We start from the raw sequence: 17714 nt of genomic DNA, 5'->3' as shown, positions 1-17714 counted from the left end.
AGTTTGTTAAAAGTTTGTGTGTAATAAAATCTATGTTGATTGTTGAATCAAATAAAAAAATATGTATTTCTAAAGCTACTTTTTGTAATGTTTTGTAATACTTGATGCTTTTCTCATTTAACACAATAATGACTTTAAATGATCTTTTGAGAGTAATTTATCAGCCAAATTTGATGTGGGGTTAATTTGCGATTAATTAGATTAATAAAAAATAAAAAATAATAATAATAAAAATTTAAAAAATAGATAGATAAATAAATAGATAAATAGATAAAAAATAAAACAACAATATATATATATATATATATATATATATATATATATATATATATATATATTGTTATTTATATAAACATAAAATTATTATTATAATAAACTTATATTATAATAAATTATAAGAAATATAAAAAAAATTGCATATATTTACACTTACTCATATATTAAGATATATAGATATACATTTTAGGAGAAAGATAAGTGTTAAATTGTTTAAAAATCTAAATGGAATACATTAATATAGTTAAGTTAATACTACTATTATTATAATTATTATTAATACTACTACTACTTATAATAATAAACAAAATGGATATTATTATTCATTTAATTGCATTAAAAATACTTTTGTACACGTCAGACTTATATTAACCGAAAATAAAGATGGCATGGAAGCTCGAGCGATCTCTTCTGAGCACAACTGTCTCGGTTCACCTTGTGAAGTGTGAGTGAGTCAGATTGAGTGTGTGTCGTGACACCCGATCTGCTCAATGCCACTGTGACTCAGTGCGCTGGCCTTTGATTCAATCAATTACTTTCTCAGGTGAACCAATTGAGTTTCCCTCCTGAGCTGTAAGTGGATTAGAGAGAGCGTCTTCATTCTGAGCCTCCAGTCAAACAAGACTGCACGAGACACACACACACACACACACACACACACACACACACACACACACACACACACACACACACACACACACACACACACACACACACACACACACACACACTCCTTCCTATTTGCAATTTCTTTGAGGTGCAAAACTACATTTCCCATGATGCTTCTGTCGTCCTCCTGAATCCAGTCACAGTGATATGACATCAGTAAGTCATTGTGAGTTCATGTCAAAAAGGTCCATCGGAGAGTAAATAAACTAATGAAGTACGGATCCAGAAGTCCTCCTCATATTGCTTGGCGTATGTGGATGCGTCCCATCATGCCCTGCTTCGCCCCGTGGAGCCGCAGTCTGGCTCAACGCTAATAAAAGCATAATTTACCAGTCAGGCTGATTGATAGCTCTCTCAAGACACAATCGATCAGACACTCATTTCTGCAGGACGGTTTTCTGCAGCCAGCATGACACTTCCTTCCTGATGTCAGCTTTCATAAACGTCATGTGGACACACACCACATGCGCTGCTTTATGCACAGGAGGCACTCTTATAGTAAAAATGCACAGTTCTTCATAATCGGGACGTACTTCAGCAAGAATGCTAATGAATTACAGTCTGAAATCTCTACTTCACACTGCACATTAAAACAGAGTACTTATTTTGACACTGAAATTAATAAGTTACAGCACTGACACAGCAACAATGACTTCTTAATGTGTTTTAAAATGGAAATTTTTACTGGAAAGCCAGTAAAAAACATTAAACATTACACTATTCTTTTTTTTTCTCATTCGAGAAGCAGTTTTACTTCGATATACGTCACAATAGAGAAGAAAATACTATAGTGCAACTTCTGTTTTATGCCAACTTTTTACAGTTTTTTTTTTCTATATATATAAAAAAATGTAAACAAGATATTAGATAAGATACATATTTACTTTAGAAGAAACACTGCATAAAACATATAGGGCCGTATCTTGCACCCAGCGCAATTGACTTTGTACGGACGCATGTATCATTCCTATTTTGCACCCGCGCACAGCGGACTTTTCCCTCCACAGACACACGTCGGTAAATTAGAGAATGAACTTGCGCTCGGCGGTTCAGTGAGAAGAGGAGCGTGTTCCGGCGCAAACGTTCCCTGGAGATATTCTGCAGATTCAGAAAACAACTCCGCCGCTGACCAGGAGAAACCGAGTCTAAAGACACCGGCGCGTTATTCAGATGATATTTTAAGGGCGCATGCTTGGCCATAATGTAGCGTGTGCACAACACACACACACTTCGCTTCTCTCATCTACACAGACGCAGCAGTTCATATTTTTGCAAACCATACATGATTACGAGGAAAAATATTAACACACGAGGGAAATCATTGTGGTGTCCATGAAGATGTGAAAAAATAGGCATAAATCTAGATTACACAGTTACCCAAATTATTCAGGCTAATTGTAGTAATGACGGATCAAACCTGTTTGGTCAATAGTGGCGAGACACATCGGTATATAAGGACATCTGACAAAGTGTGTTATCCGTCAAGAACCAGGAAACTAAATCCTGAAGACTGAAATCACCGTTACCATCATGTAAGTTGCGTGCGCCGGCAAACCCGCCGTTATAATAGCAATCCGCCGTGGAACAAGCGCGCCGGCTCTTAAAGGGAATGTGAGAGGACGCTCTGATTGGTTTATTTCACGTTACGCCCAAACCACACCTATGAGTAATGGAGCGACTTCAGACAAACACATTTTAGATTTGCGTCGAGCGCAAGAGTCGTTTATCCCGCCGGTGTAATAGCGACAGCGCCGGGATCCGCCACAGAGTTACTTGCGTTTCACGTTTGATACTTGTGCTTCAAATCGTTACAATAGGACTTTCACACTGGCATTATGCAATCTTTAATACAAGAATACTTTGTCTGATGCACTGGCAGATTAAAAAAAAAGCGTATATCTGAGTGAAAATGTGGGCGGGGCTTGATTATGTCCGCGAGGAATTGATTGGATGGTTGTGGTTTGCAATTGACTGATCTCATGTGAGTGACAGGTTATAGCCCCGCCCTCATCATCAGAGAAGAGAAGAGGAACTTATTCTGATTCAAGATTACCAGGCATATGAATTATGATGTGCACAAATAAATAATTTATTCTCAATACTAGAATATTCCATAAAAAATAAGAATGGTAATAAGCCTCCTCTGAGACAAATCTACAAAGTTCAAATAATCTGAACAAGAACTGCAGAAGGAAATGAGGAGCACTTGTAAGTAAAATCCAGTTAAATAGTACTTTTGTAAAACATCAAACCACAGTGACATTTTTGGCTCGATGCAAATGCATTATTTTCAAAGAACAGAGCATCTCCGAGCGAGGCCAGCGTGCGCATGTATTACTTCCCGGAAGGATTCCCAGATATGTGGAATAACTTTGAGGATATTTTCTTTTTGCCACAACGAGAAATCAAAGAAACTGTGAATGAAAAAGTGGACCTGAGGGCCATCACAGTTCTTCAGACACTGTTTATGATGATGATGAGGATGCATGAAAACTTTATTTCTTTTTACACAATGTACAAAATGATAATACTGTGAATAATGTGTTGTAGCTCAAAAGCCGCGTTTCAACTGTCGGGCCCAAAGTGTGTGTGTGTGTGTGTGTGTGTCAGGGCCAGTCAAAACACACTTTCAGAGCGCAGCGAGTGTGTGAATGCCTTCTGTTTGTGATCTGATGTGGATTCTGGTCACCGGATAAGAAAGAAATATGTATATGCAATGCAAAAGACTGCGCTCTAATCATACGACTGCTTGAAGAAATCAGACAAATAATACGTGACCCTGGACCACAAACCCAGTCACGAGCCGCACGGGTATATCTGTGGCAATAGCCAACTACAGATGGTACTCAACCAGAATGAGACTTTTACCGCCGCCGTTCCCGCGGCGGTAAAATTGCGGGGGTGTATTTGCTGGCTTTGACCGCTAAGAGGCGCTACAATCGCAGACTTTGAAAAGTGTCAGTTTATTCTCTCTATAGGGATGTTCGCCGGAGTCAAATGTGACGTCACGATATGGGCGTGGTCGCGAACTGGTTGGCAGAAAGAACCAAAACATGTCGCAGACTCGCAGCAGTCTACCTGTGTTTTGTCAGCATATGCTAATTATTTGTCCGAAGAACCAAAAAAGAGATATAAGGTTAAGCTTTTATATAACCAGGGTTCATGTTATCTGCCTGATCAATACCACCTGAGTGAGAATTGGAGCAAAAGCCCGGACACAAGGCCAGATTTGACATTCGGCGACATCTATCTGTATCTCATCGACACGCCATCTATGTTTACCAGAGAGTCGATGAAGGCGTACAAATCTTTAGATGCCTATAAATTAAGTAATAATTACGAATATTACTTGTTGTAACTAAGGATAACTGGTAAATATGTTACAACTAGAGTAAAAATACAGGTGTAATTTATCCATGGGCTATATTCAAAATTATCTTACCTCTGATATATAACATTGGTTAACATATACGTAAAATGTATGAATGAAAATACAATAATTTGCCATTAATTTATAAGGGTATGTCAGTGTTATTATACTTCCATTGCTCAGTCACAGGATGCACAAAAAGTTATGTAAACAAACACTTTGACACGTCTTCCGCGGTATTTTGTACAGTTATTCATTGATTAATTAACCCATCAATGAGATAGAACCTACTAGTAACATTTATTTACAAAATTAGTTTTAATTTTTAACGCAAAATGTAGGTAGCAGACGCGATCGTGGTCCGCTGGCTCCCATTGTTTTCCGCTGAGTATAGACGCCTAATTGCAGAAATTCAAAGCTTTCTTTCTTGATTCAGGCTGTTTAGGTACGCGGTAGAAGCTCTTGGGGTTATTACTCTTATCGAACCTGTTAACACAGCCGATCACAAAGCACGATACAACCATTTTCTTCTGTGTTTGCGCTGCGCTTTAAGCGGTCATTACTGTTCTTCTGCCAACCAGGGGTGCGTTTCCCGAAAGCATCGTTAGCCAACTATGGTCGCAAGTTCCGCCGTTATCAGCATAGTTCAACGATTTGGTGTTTCCCGAAACCATCGTTCCAACGAACGTTCGCAAACAGCATCGCAAACTTGTGTGGTTGGAGCGACAGCTCTCGAGCTGTGGTTAGAAGCATAGTTTCTAGTTTACATGAGATGTAGACTGAATAAATCCTTATCTTTAGTAAAATAAGCAAGCTGACATTCAGTACAACCCGTGTTATTTATTTAGAATACATACAAATGTAATTTACGTCTTCTAGTTTGTCAAGAGATTTAAAACACCGTTTTTGAAGACTGCGCATGTGCGAACGCGCTCTACTATGTAAGAACGAGCCAAATATTGAGTCTGGTAATAAAGCAAAATAACTGAGAAAAATTAGAAATGGTCTTCAGATGCCATGTCTGTAACTTATATGACAAAATCTAGCGTTAATTCGATCTCAAACAGATTAATTAAAATAATTTATTAGTCCACCACGTGTGAGACGTCATAAACCAGCGTGGTTGAACGATACTTTGCGACATTTGGTTTCGGGAAACAGTCGTGACGAGCTAGTTGATTTCTCCAACGATGCATCATACTATGGTAGTTAAGCAGTGAGCTATATAGTTGTACGGGAAACGCACCCCAGAGCGCGTCGTGACGTCACGGCGAAGATCCCTATTGTGTAATCTGCCGCCGCGCCGCGGCTCATCGAGTGATTGAAATGTGGTAAAACAGATCAATTCAAGTTAAACATGTAGTTAAATGAATTCATATAATCACAAGACTGAAATTAAATGTAGGCCTAATACATTTAATAAATAATGAAAACATTTCAACACAAAACATTGCAATAGAAAAATATTAGGCTACATCAATGAGGGTTTGCAAGAGCAATGTTTCATCAGCGGACCGACGGTAGCGCAGTGGACAACGCAACAGCACGAGCATCACGGAGCCTCAAGCGATGCGAGATCGAATCTCACTAGCTTTGGCTGACAGTGTTAAATGTTTTACCATTCTTGATGCTTAGATGGGTAACTTTTTATTGAAGTCAAGCGTTTTGTTTAATTATCAATGGCACATTACAACATAAATTTGCTACTTTCCAGTAGAGCCGCTGCACAGAAGACAAAACTGATGAAGGAAAGATTATCAGCCAATCGCGTCAGAAAATGAAAATGGAAGCTATCTTTAATCTGCTAAATTATTGTTTTGTGAATCATCCACGAAATTGAGATGACTGACAATTGATACCCGTCATAGCAAAGGAAGAAATTTTTAAAAACAGATCCTGGACATTTCAAGGTTTAAATAAAGTGTCGGGGGCAGTTTATTTATTTAAAACAGGGTTGCATCGAGTTAGAGTTTATTAAGTAAGAAACAGAATCTTATTCTTGCATCATTTTAAATCTGTAGCCTATTGCCAAAGAAATTGCAGCTAAATAAACAATTAAAACAGTAGGCTATAGTCTACAAAACGAAAATAGTTCAAAGCAACATAAATTAAGATTTTCTTTGCTTCTCTCTCGCGCTGGATCTCTTTTATTTTAGTTTATTTAGTCTCCCTGCACTGCGCACGCCGGGTCTCTCTCGAAATTAAACAAGATTTCAGGGTAAAACCCCATTATACAGCTGATAATACTGATGTCGCTGTGTGTCATCCAGACAAATCACGAAAAAAAAAACTGTAACATGATTGAGTCTTGCTTCAAACAGAATGCCTGGTTGAATTCACCTTACAATAAAACGAGGTGGATCGCGAATAAAAGCGCTCTGTATGCTGCTCACTTGCATTCGTTTAGTTGGCAAGAACGCGTTTCGTCGATAGTTCATGTTTAGATAATGCCAGATTGTTGACACACACACTACTCAAACGTGTTAAAATTCTACAAAACCAGTTGAAACAAATGGATTGAACACTTCAACTGAAAGTGTGTGTGAAACCCCTTTAAATACAATAGCCTACATAAAACTACAATATTTATAATTTAAGGGCCTACATTTGGACACATCGAGAGATTTATCTTTAAAAGTATTTTGCCTTTGCCTGGTCATCAGGCTCACTCTGCATATGAAAGACAGAACATTAACACCTCCTGAACCCCCAACCCCCCACAGGCGATCTGAGCTCGAGACCGACTTAAAACAAAGAGAAGTCGCAATTCACACTTAATTCTAGACATTAGCATTAGGCCAGTAAAGTGTTGATAATGAAATAATTTAATTATTTAGGCTACATGTAGGCTAATAGGCTAATATTTCTGTCATAAAAGTTTATTAATAAACATTTAATTATTTCAATAATTGAAGAAATAAAACGCTACCTCGGTTTGGGCAGCTTTTTCCAAGCAAGCAAATACAAACGCATGTTAATTTGTTCAAACGCATGTTCATTTGTTGTCACGAATACAATGTTCAACTCAATGTTAAATTCCACGGGGATCTTTGGATCCTTACATCCAGGGTGCGCGATTTGTGAATTATCTATTTTTTTTTTATATATATATATATATATATATATATATATATATATATATATATATATATATATATATATATATATATATAAATCTCGAACCACAGTGCTTTGTGCTGCTGCTAAACTAAATAACATTTATATAATATTTATGAACTTAAATGAAACAATATCGCAACATTTCGACAAATAAATTATCTGATCTATTTTTACAATTTAATTCAGGGCGATTTAGCCTAGAGACTACATTTAATTATAGCGAGATTTTCACCCTTGTCCGTTCATCATTGGGAAGCGCTCACAGCTTTTGAGTAGATCTGCACCTCTCGGTTTCATACGGATTACCTAATCAGATAACATTTATTAAATATTTAGACATTTAAAATAGACATAGCCGATTTCTTATCGTGACTGAGCGGAGGAAAGTGGCTTTCGGTTCATTTTTGTGACGCGCAGTTCCCGGAGACATGCAGAGACGACAGATAAACTTTTGAATAAAAGTTTGAATATGAATACAAGTTTACAGTTTTGACCGATGTAGGCTAGGCTACTCTACTCTGATCTGTATGACTAAAAAACTACGGAGTAGCCTAACTGGCCTAAGTTATTTTAGCTGTCTGTTATGAGAAAAATAAATCCAAATGAACGCGCAGCCGCGTCTGCCGAACATTAATTCAACATGCCAGAATATAACCCGACTTTAGAACAATGGATAGCGCCACTCGGTGTGGTGTGCCAAAATACTTAATTAAAAACTTCAATATTTCATTCAAAATAATCTCAAAACGCTTTGTGACATTTTGAAAGCCGTGCATGCATTAAGGCACTGGAACCATGAACTGAAACTGGTTCTGATTTTATTGTTTGTCGTTTAAACGTGCCTGTTGCATATCTTTATTTTATATATTTTAAATGGTCTATTGGTGAAGTAATTTATAGCATTGGTTACTGTGGAGGGAGGGGGGATTAAAATAATTCAGCAGAAGCAGGGATGTTTAGACCAGAAGGAAATCCCCGTCCCCCCTGGCAAATCGCACCTTATTAAAACCATGTTTTACAAACTCTATATGAACCAAAAAAAAGGCTATCCTGTATAAAAAAAAATGTTTTGTTTGTTTGATTGTCTGCATTAATAATAGGCTATGACATGCATTAATAGGCTAATATAAAATTTACAATAATCTTTATTTGTACGGGATTCGAACCCGTGTCATCCATATGACCAATACGTAAGTTCTACCACTCGGCCATGAATATACTCATTTAAAAATGCCCGGTTTATCCAATCTCTTCCAGAAAAGCGCTCATCATTCGTCTCATTCCTCAGTTGAGTAGTAAACAAATAATCAGCTTCTTTGCACCTAATTTATTTTTGTTCGTTATTTTTGTTATTATTATTATTTTATCACGCTGCTCCCAACGGGCAATAGGCTTATGTCGCCCACCGACGTCTAGGTTACAATATGAAATAAAGGCTATATTGTTCTCGTCTCTATTTTAAAATTATGATTCTATTTTTCTGTCCTAAACAATGTTCTATAGTAGCCTATTTCATCTGTTAATTGACATTAACCCCGCTTACATTTCAAAATACGGCAATAGCGGCTGTTTTGCACAATGTCCCTCTGCGCCACCTGGCGGTCATTTCGCGAATGACTTTGAAATGCGACTGGATTATTTTTACCGCGGTAGTTTCGCCGCGGTGCCTGTCGCGGCGGTAATAGGCATTCTGGTTGAGTACCATCTGTATACACTGTGTGGGTCAAAATTATAGACTTTTCTTTTATGCCAAAAATCATGAGGATATTAAGATCATGTTCCATGAAGATATTTAGTAAATCTCCTACCGTAAATATATAAAACATGTATTTTTGTGAGTGAATGCAGCACAATCGTGAACATAAATGCACAACTTTAAAGGAGATTTTCTCAATGTTTAGATTTTTTTGCTCCTCAGATTCCAGATTTTCAATAGTTGTGTCTCGACCAAATATTGTCCTATCCTAACAAACCACACATCAATGGAAAGATTATTTATTCAGCTTTCATGCGATGCATACATCTCAATATAAAAAAATTTACCCATGCGACTGGATTTGTGGTCCAGAGTCACATGTCGGCTATCACAATCGTGTATTTATTTTATCTGTCTTGTATCTTTATACCGGACTGTCTGATATCCATATTTAGATCCGCATATGTCATAAAATAAAGCAAGTTTCTCTGTTTCTCTGACTGAGAATATAACTGTATTGGGGCTGTTGTGCTAAAGCTCCTCAGGTCGTATTTTTGGAGGAAAATATGTAGAAATGATCGTTCTTTCTAAATGTGATGTAAACATACTGTCCTGTGACTGCAAATACGCGGCTGAATAAGTGTGTGTCCTTTTTCTTTTGTGAAATAACGGTAAATACCGCTCAATGTCTGTGTGACTAATGTGCAATCTTGACACAAATTAATTCATTATTATCAATGTATCACGTATTAGTGTGAAACTGTGGTAAAACATCGATGCTTGGGTTTTAAACCTTTAGGTAAACAACAAACTGCTGCTTTTATCATGTTCATTTTGTGATCTCGCAAGTTATTTATTTATGGTTATTTTTCTGATAAAACATCCATTTGTTGGTGAAACGATGTGTTTGTGTGACGTTGTTCCAGAGATGTGTGTTTTAGTCCACAGCGCTTCTCAGCTTCAGGCCCGACGGTGGAAAAGTGGCTTCTGATATTTCTTACACACATAGTCAACACTTTAACATTCGACTTCATCTAAACATACAGAAAATTCAAAGGTAATTTCTGCTTCTGCCTCAAACGCGTCTGGATTGAACCGTGCGACTCCTCGACGTCACGAGCCAGTTTAACAGACACTAGCGGCGTGGAAATCTTATTGGACACACGCGGTCCGGGGAAATGTATTAATTTCTCATTTTAATAATCCAGTGCTGATAGACTCAAAAGCCAAACTTTATGAGGAGAAACATACACTCGCAATTACCCACAATCCTCAGAGGCCGTCTTCCAGCACTCTGGTGAACTTTGATAACTTACACCAAAACATGTTGTAAAAAAAAAACACATTAAATGTAATCAACAAAGTTATATGTCCCATATTTTACTGCAACGGGGTAAAGGGAAAACTCAGTGCCAAGTACAACGATAAGTATTTTAAGAAATTAATTGAATTCAAACGACTGCAAGGATTGTAATTGCCTGAGAACATATGATCTTATATTAATAGAAACGGAAAGCCATCGATTGGAATCGCTCGGCCTCAATTATTGAACTGAAGAAGAAAACGCAATGACCAATAATACATTACATCATTATCTGGGTCAAGACGATCCCTTATGAAGCTTCAGTGTGAAATATCCCAGATCCTCAGAAACCCCGGAGAGTTTCACTCAAGTCAGCGGATGATTATTAAACCCTTCATTTACAGTTTGAGACTCTGAATCCTGTAATTGTGACAAAATCAGGTCAATCTCCCCATGCCACAACTTCCCTCTATGAGCCGGAAGAGCAAGAGAAGTCAGAAGAACAGACTTTACACAATTTAAGTCACAAAATGTTGGGTAAAGGTAGGCGGGAAAATGATGATGCCATCATAAGTTGCGTCATATTTATTAGAAAACATCAGCGTATGCCGCCACATCTCATTAGTGTGTACATTACATTTAGCCGTATGGTTTTACACACACTGAAATGTATAATATGGACAATGTAGAACTTAGAAAACATAAAATAACTTTTTATTATTTGTACCTTTACATATTTATAAAAATATTTGTATAAATCCATTTTACGATGATATAGATGTTTCTGAGGTCCTGTCCTAGATCTGAACAACAGTGGTATGTAATTATGCACTCTATGTTATTCAATTATTTGTTTGTTTGTTTGTTAGAATTAGGTTTTATTTTTATTCAAGTTTTTTAAGTTTGAAGTTTTAAGCATATAACATTAATATTTGATCTTATTTCAATTAACGGAAACATGTTTTTAACACATACAGTAACAGCAATAACAATGCTTTACTATCATAATGTATATAACCCCAGAAGAGGAACCTTAACATCTCTAAACAAGAGGTAAGAACAATGAAACTGTAATTATGTGTTAAGACTGTGAAAATACTTTCTTTTTTTTTTTTCAGAAAAAAAATAAATAAATTAAGAGGTATACCAATTTAAACTAATTGTTATACATTTTGCCTTCAGGTACGTTTTGACCTGGAAGAGAAGAGTGGCTTTACACATTTAATAATTTTTTTAATGTTTTTTATTTATTTTTACATCCATTAGTTAGATTTGTCTCAAATTACTTACATACAGTACATTTAGGCTACACACACACACACACACACACACACAGACGCACACACACACAGACGCACGCACACACATGTACACAGGCACACAGGCACACAAGCACGCACACACACGCACAGGCACACGGCGCACACACAGGCGCACACAGGTGCACACACACACACACACACACACACACAGGCACACACAGGCGCACACACGCACACAGGCACACAAGTACACACGTGCACACACACACACAAACACAGGCACACACACAGGCACACAGCACACACAGGCACACACACACGTGCACACACACGCAAACACACAGGCACAGGCACACACACACACACAGGCCAGCGGACAGTGATGGATCTTATTCATTTTAATGCTGGCCTCTGTTTTCCTGCATTTGCTCTCCGACAACAGCAAACGGCCGTCCGTCACAGAGAGCAGAGCGTCGTCCCCCGACACACACTCCTGCAAACTCTCACTACCCATCATGCTCCTCTTCTTACACTTACACTACTCTTTCCATCTCTCTGTTCCCTTATTCCAGCGTTCCCTCTCCCTCTGAAAGCCGTATCAAAGGGCAGTTTAGTGTGTGTTTGACCACAGCGGGGGTCCGGCTGTGCTGTACAGCTGATGAGGATGATGAAAGCAACCGTCCTCATCCTCGTCTGACAGACAGACAGATAAGAGAGAGCTTGAGCCGGGGGTTTCGGCAGGCGACGGGTGACCTTGGATGGGACGTGTGTGTGTGTGTGAGGGGACAGGATCTCAGCGTGATCTCAAAGCTCCAGCAGAAACTCAACACACACGCTAATAGAGACTGATCTGAGCTCAGCAGTGTGTCTGCTGTGGGCCGCTGTGTGTTTCGGGGGGGTTCTGTGTGTACGTCCGTGAATGACGACAAAAATACATCATTTTAATATTTTTTGACTGGGTAAAAAAGTATAACACAAAGATAAAAATGTATTTTGAAAATTGTGGAAACTGACATTTGGCTCAATAAATGACTTCCAAATAATTATCCCCATAAAAACGCTGCATTGTACTAGTCACAGCTTAAATGAACACTACATTTTTGGGGGAAATATGCTAATTTCCCAGCTCCCCTACAGTTAATTTTAAAAAAATTTTACCGTTAGAGTTTAATAAAAGTTCATGTTTTACCTTGTTTTAATCCATTCAGCCGATCTCCGGGTCTGGGGGTAGCACTTTTAGCATAGCTTAGCATAGATCATTGAATCTGATTAGACCGTTAGCATCTCTCTGAAAAGAATGACCAAAGAGTTTAGATATTTTTCCTATTTAAAACTTGACTCTTCTGTAGTTACATCGTGTACTAAGACTGACAGAAAATGAAAAGTTGTGATTTGAGGCCGATATGACTAGGAACTATTCTCTCATTCCTGCGTAATAATCAAGGAAAAATATCGAAACTCTTAGGTCATTTTTTTAAGAGAGATGCTAACGGTCTAATCAGACTCAATGATCTATGCTAAGCTATGCTAAAAGTGCTACCGCCAGACCCGGAGATCGGCTGAAAGGATTCGAGAATGGTAAAACTGTTTAACTCTAGGGGAGATGGAAAATGAGTCTATTTACAAAAAAAGTGGAGTGTTCCTTTAAGATCTTCACTTAAAATTAACAATGTATATTCACCGAACATATTTAGTTGTGCACAGTCAATCCAAGTATACGCATGAGCTAAAGTCTCCTGAGGAAAAGCGTCGATGGAGCCGAACCAGCCGGAGCTGAAGACCGAAAACATTCCCAAGAGAAGACACATATTCATCTTCACAAGTTTCAAGACGTTATGGTGAGCATTGATGGACTTACCCGTCCAATGTAAATAAAGATAAGAAATTCTTCGCTTACGAGGATAAGTCAGATCATTGGCCACCAGTGGTCATTTTACACCAATGTAAAATTGTTCGTGACATAGACACGAATAAAGATATACTTTAGCTAATAAAAAAAAATAAAAACTACACAGTGTACCTTTAAAAAAAACATTAAAAAAATCTCACGACCCCAAACTTTTGAATGCTAGTGTGTGTATTTAAATTTCTGAAAAATAATACACAGTATGTGGTTGAAAACATAATACACAGTATGTGAACATTTGCCAAGCACTGATCTAGTCGCTCTCGGGTCTTGAATTGAACAGTAGATTGTGTAAGATTGTAATCACAGCGCTGTTATCAAAGGGTTAATGCCTTAACCGTGTAAACACCAATGAGTCGCGAGTTGACTCCGGTGGAATGGTTCTTTTAATAAATCTTTTAAAGAATTGATCCGACAGATCCGATGGTGAGTCTCCTGCTCAGCTTCATGAATTCAAACATTTCTCATCAAATATTTCCAAAAGCAAATGATCTGAGTTATAGTATCCACTTTCATTTTACAGCTTTATACTCGTACTGTACGCCACCGATTGCCTTGTCACTGTCTATTTTTATTTCTCCCAAGAAATCTTAAGAAAAACCCGATACTTAAAAGAAACATAAACGCGAACTCTATTAAGTCCCTGAGCTACGAAAGAGCAAGTTCTGAGCGGTGCGCTTTTCCTCCGGGAATCATCCGTGAGTGCGGTCACAGACTATCATCTCATTTCCATAAGCAGTCGTCACTCCCAGCTTCATCTCCTCGAACGCCGCGGCTTCAAAGCGGCGGCCGTATATTCTTTAGAAAGATAAGTGTTAGATTACGCTTTCTGATGTTATGACCCTGTGCGGGCAAAAACACGAGAGAGAAAAGAAACACAAACACACATCCAAAGGATTGCATTCGGGAAAGAGGGGGGGGTGGAAAAGATGGCATTTGGAGTTGATATTTGATATTTCATACTGCCATCTGTTATCAGTACAAATCAGCATGAGCATTTCAGCGGTCAAATTGCTTTCGATCGCAATCCTCCCTCACACCCCAGTGTCTCTCTCTCTCTCTCTCTCTCTCTCTCTCTCTCTCTCTCTCTCTCTCTCTCTCTCTCTCTCTCTCTCTCTCTGATAACAACTACTCACTTTAATTCACTTTTTCTGACTGCAGTCAAACTTCCGTCTTCACATACAACTCAACTCTGACAGTCAGTCACTCTGAGCGTTCATCTTAATGCAGGAAGAACCGCAGAAAGTCATATTCATAATCAGCATGACCAGCCACTGAACTATAGTCTGTTAGTTTAGTATTACTTATGCTGCATTAAAGTTTATGGTCGCCCTGCGGTAAATACTGTAGTACCTGATTGCCGATTTTAGTGAAAGTCCCTCAAACCCTCTCATCAAAACTGTGTTCTGGTTCCTTGGGTCACGCAGAGTTCAATGTTTCAATTTATTCTTCACTAGATTTTCCACCATTTTTAATTTTGTCAAAAACATACTTTTTTATTCTTCAGCTTTCATCTCCAAATTTGGGTCAGATAATCTCCGGGCCATGTTTGGTCAGATATTATAAAAACTTTGATTTAATACACCACATTAATCAAATGCAAAGCATTAAAACAAATACATGTGTTTAAGAGGACGCAAAGCTTGAATCTTTGGAACGCTTTGACGCTTGAAAATTAAACTTTCTAGCTATCATCACCACAAAGCCCTGAGTTTTGAGACAGCGCCACCTACTGGCAAAAGTGGACAAAGCTTTGGAATAACTGGGCCTAAATTATATTAGGCTTTTATAGTAAAATGCATTTCTCATTGTGTCATTGCAGCAGAAAAACACCAATGTTGCTCTGTATGTAATTAGTTTGTCCTAGTAAAAAAAAAAGGGACAAAAAAATAAAAATAAAACTAGTACACCAACATAAAGTCAACTTTAGCATACTTTTTTTTAAAAGAGTATTTATAACAAAATAATATAGCCTACTTAAGTGCAAACTAAATGTAAAAAAAAAGTTTTCAAAAACTTTAATTATTTTTAAATTAAAATGCAATTGAGTTTAAGTTTATATTAAATGCATTTAGTTTAACTTTAGAGTGCATTTTTTTTACATTTATGAAAACCTTTTCACAATATTCTAATTTTGAATTTGGGGTTTTCATAAGCTGTAAGCCATAATCATCAAAATTATAACAAATAAAGGCTTGAAATATCTATATTTGCATGTAATGAGTCTATATAATATATTAGTTTCACCTTTTAAGTTGAATTACTTTTGCACCTTATGCAAATTTTTCAAGTTTCACCTGTATTATCTGCAAGTCCAGTTTTTTTGTTGTTGTTGTAAATAAATACTTTTAAGATTTGAATAACACTAAAATTGCACATCCAGTAAAATGAAGCGCACTTCTGTTTCACAAGGGCATGTTCACAACGCAACCGTACCACAGTTTAAAGCCAAAAAGCACAATGTAAAAACACAGCCGAGGACGTTCCTGCACATGCTAAAGGCGTGTATAGCGTACCTCTCCTCTCCCCGCGAGCCGCCGGGCGACGATCAGCTGGATCATGCCTCTCTTGTTGCCCTCGACGGACATGGACTTGCGGAGGGTCTCCATGGCTTCCTGATTGGTCTTCTCCAGTAGAGACTCTCCATTAACTGCTATCAGCTGGTCATTTACCCTCAGCCGCCCATCCTGTGATTGCACACACAAGAACAGTTTTCTTTGAATCAAGATCGAATATGAAAAAAACGCATGTAGGCAATCAGACCGCCGGCAGAACCTGATTTCAACGTGTTCCCGGATCAACATTCCAATCAACCAATCAGATTTGAGGGAGAAGTTTACAGTTTATGTCAAGTTTAGGCTTATAGCCAGGGTTAGCTGCTTCTACATCAGTTTATTCATCATCTGATTTTAGGGATTTTATGGGTAGGATTAGGTTTAGGTTTAGGGATATGGTTATGATTACATTTTCGGACAGGAATATTGTCCCAGGATCAACAAAATCCGGACGTGGCACGCAGCGCTCCTCACCTTGCAAGCGGCTCCTCCAGTGATTATAGACTTGACGAATATCCCCAGGTCAGCGTGGTTCTCTTTAGATCTGTTGCCCTTGACACTGACCCCTAACCCTGCCGAGCCCGAGTCATTAAGAGGGATTTCAAAGGTCAAAAACTCTCTCGTTCCATCCGGAGTCAATATTAAATCATATTGTTCTTCTTTCTAAAGAGATAAAGGAAAGGCACAAAAGATATTGATAAGTTGAGTGAGGAAAACTGTATTTATTGTTTCAATACTTTCCCCAGTTTAATCTGAATTTCTATTTACACTAAGCCCGCCTTATTGGCAGAGGCTATTTACACTAACTCCTGATTGGACCAACCATAATTAGAACTCCACCCACAGGTGCCTGATTGGACCAGACATAATTAGAACTCTGCCCACTGGCGCCTGATTGGACCAGACATAATTAGAACTCTGCCCACTGGCGCCTGATTGGACCAGACAGAATTAAAACTCTGCCCACTGGCGCCTGATTGGACCAGACATAATTAGAACTCCGCCCACTGGCGCCTGATTAGACCAGACAGAATTAGGGAAGATGCTGGATTGTCAACAGTAGAAGTATGGGTAAGGCGCTTGGTAGAAAGTTTTTACGCAAATCGACCCGAGTTCGAATCCGCCTTTTGCAGAACTCGCTCTACTCTCTTTTTCCATCACATATCAGAACGGAAAGGCATTTATTTTCAGTAAAAATTAAGAAAATATTTGAAAAGTGGGAATAAAGTGTCTAACGTGTGTTTAATAATAAAGTGTTTATTGGGTAGGGTTAGGGGCAGTTGAGGGCTTAGGGCGCCATCCATTTAATAATTCTAATAAATATAGTAATTTACACTCTATGTTATTATTGCAAACTGTTTAATGCACAACAATACTGAGGTACAAATAGCATCTGCCACTATTTAGAAGCAAAAATAGCATCTAACTACTTATTTACACTTTTTGCAAAAAAAATACATCTATTTTTACATAGTGTAAATATATTGCTATTTATATTCAAGTCAAGTAACCTTTATTTATATAGCACTTTTTACAATACAGATTGTTTCAAAGCAG

At 38.0% G+C, this 17714-nt stretch overlaps 1 protein-coding gene across 1 annotated transcript in view; it reads right to left on the bottom strand.

Moving 5' to 3' along the window:
* The window catches only part of LOC306993027 (partitioning defective 3 homolog), a gene marked incomplete at its 5' end in the record, with an annotated part of 169959 nt that overhangs the window by 40785 nt on the left and 111460 nt on the right, over positions 1–17714 (bottom strand). Inside the window, 2 exons of the mRNA XM_079602458.1 lie at positions 16119–16289; positions 16632–16820. Of these exons, the coding sequence (XP_079458584.1) occupies positions 16119–16289; positions 16632–16820 (360 nt within the window). The remainder of the gene's footprint in view (positions 1–16118; positions 16290–16631; positions 16821–17714) is intronic.

Source organism: Phoxinus phoxinus, assembly GCF_949152265.1.
Source record: "Phoxinus phoxinus genome assembly, chromosome: 24".
Taxonomy (NCBI): Eukaryota; Metazoa; Chordata; class Actinopteri; order Cypriniformes; family Leuciscidae; genus Phoxinus; species Phoxinus phoxinus.
The sequence above is the reverse complement of the archived record's forward strand: the minus strand, read 5'-3'. Positions and strand labels throughout refer to the sequence as shown.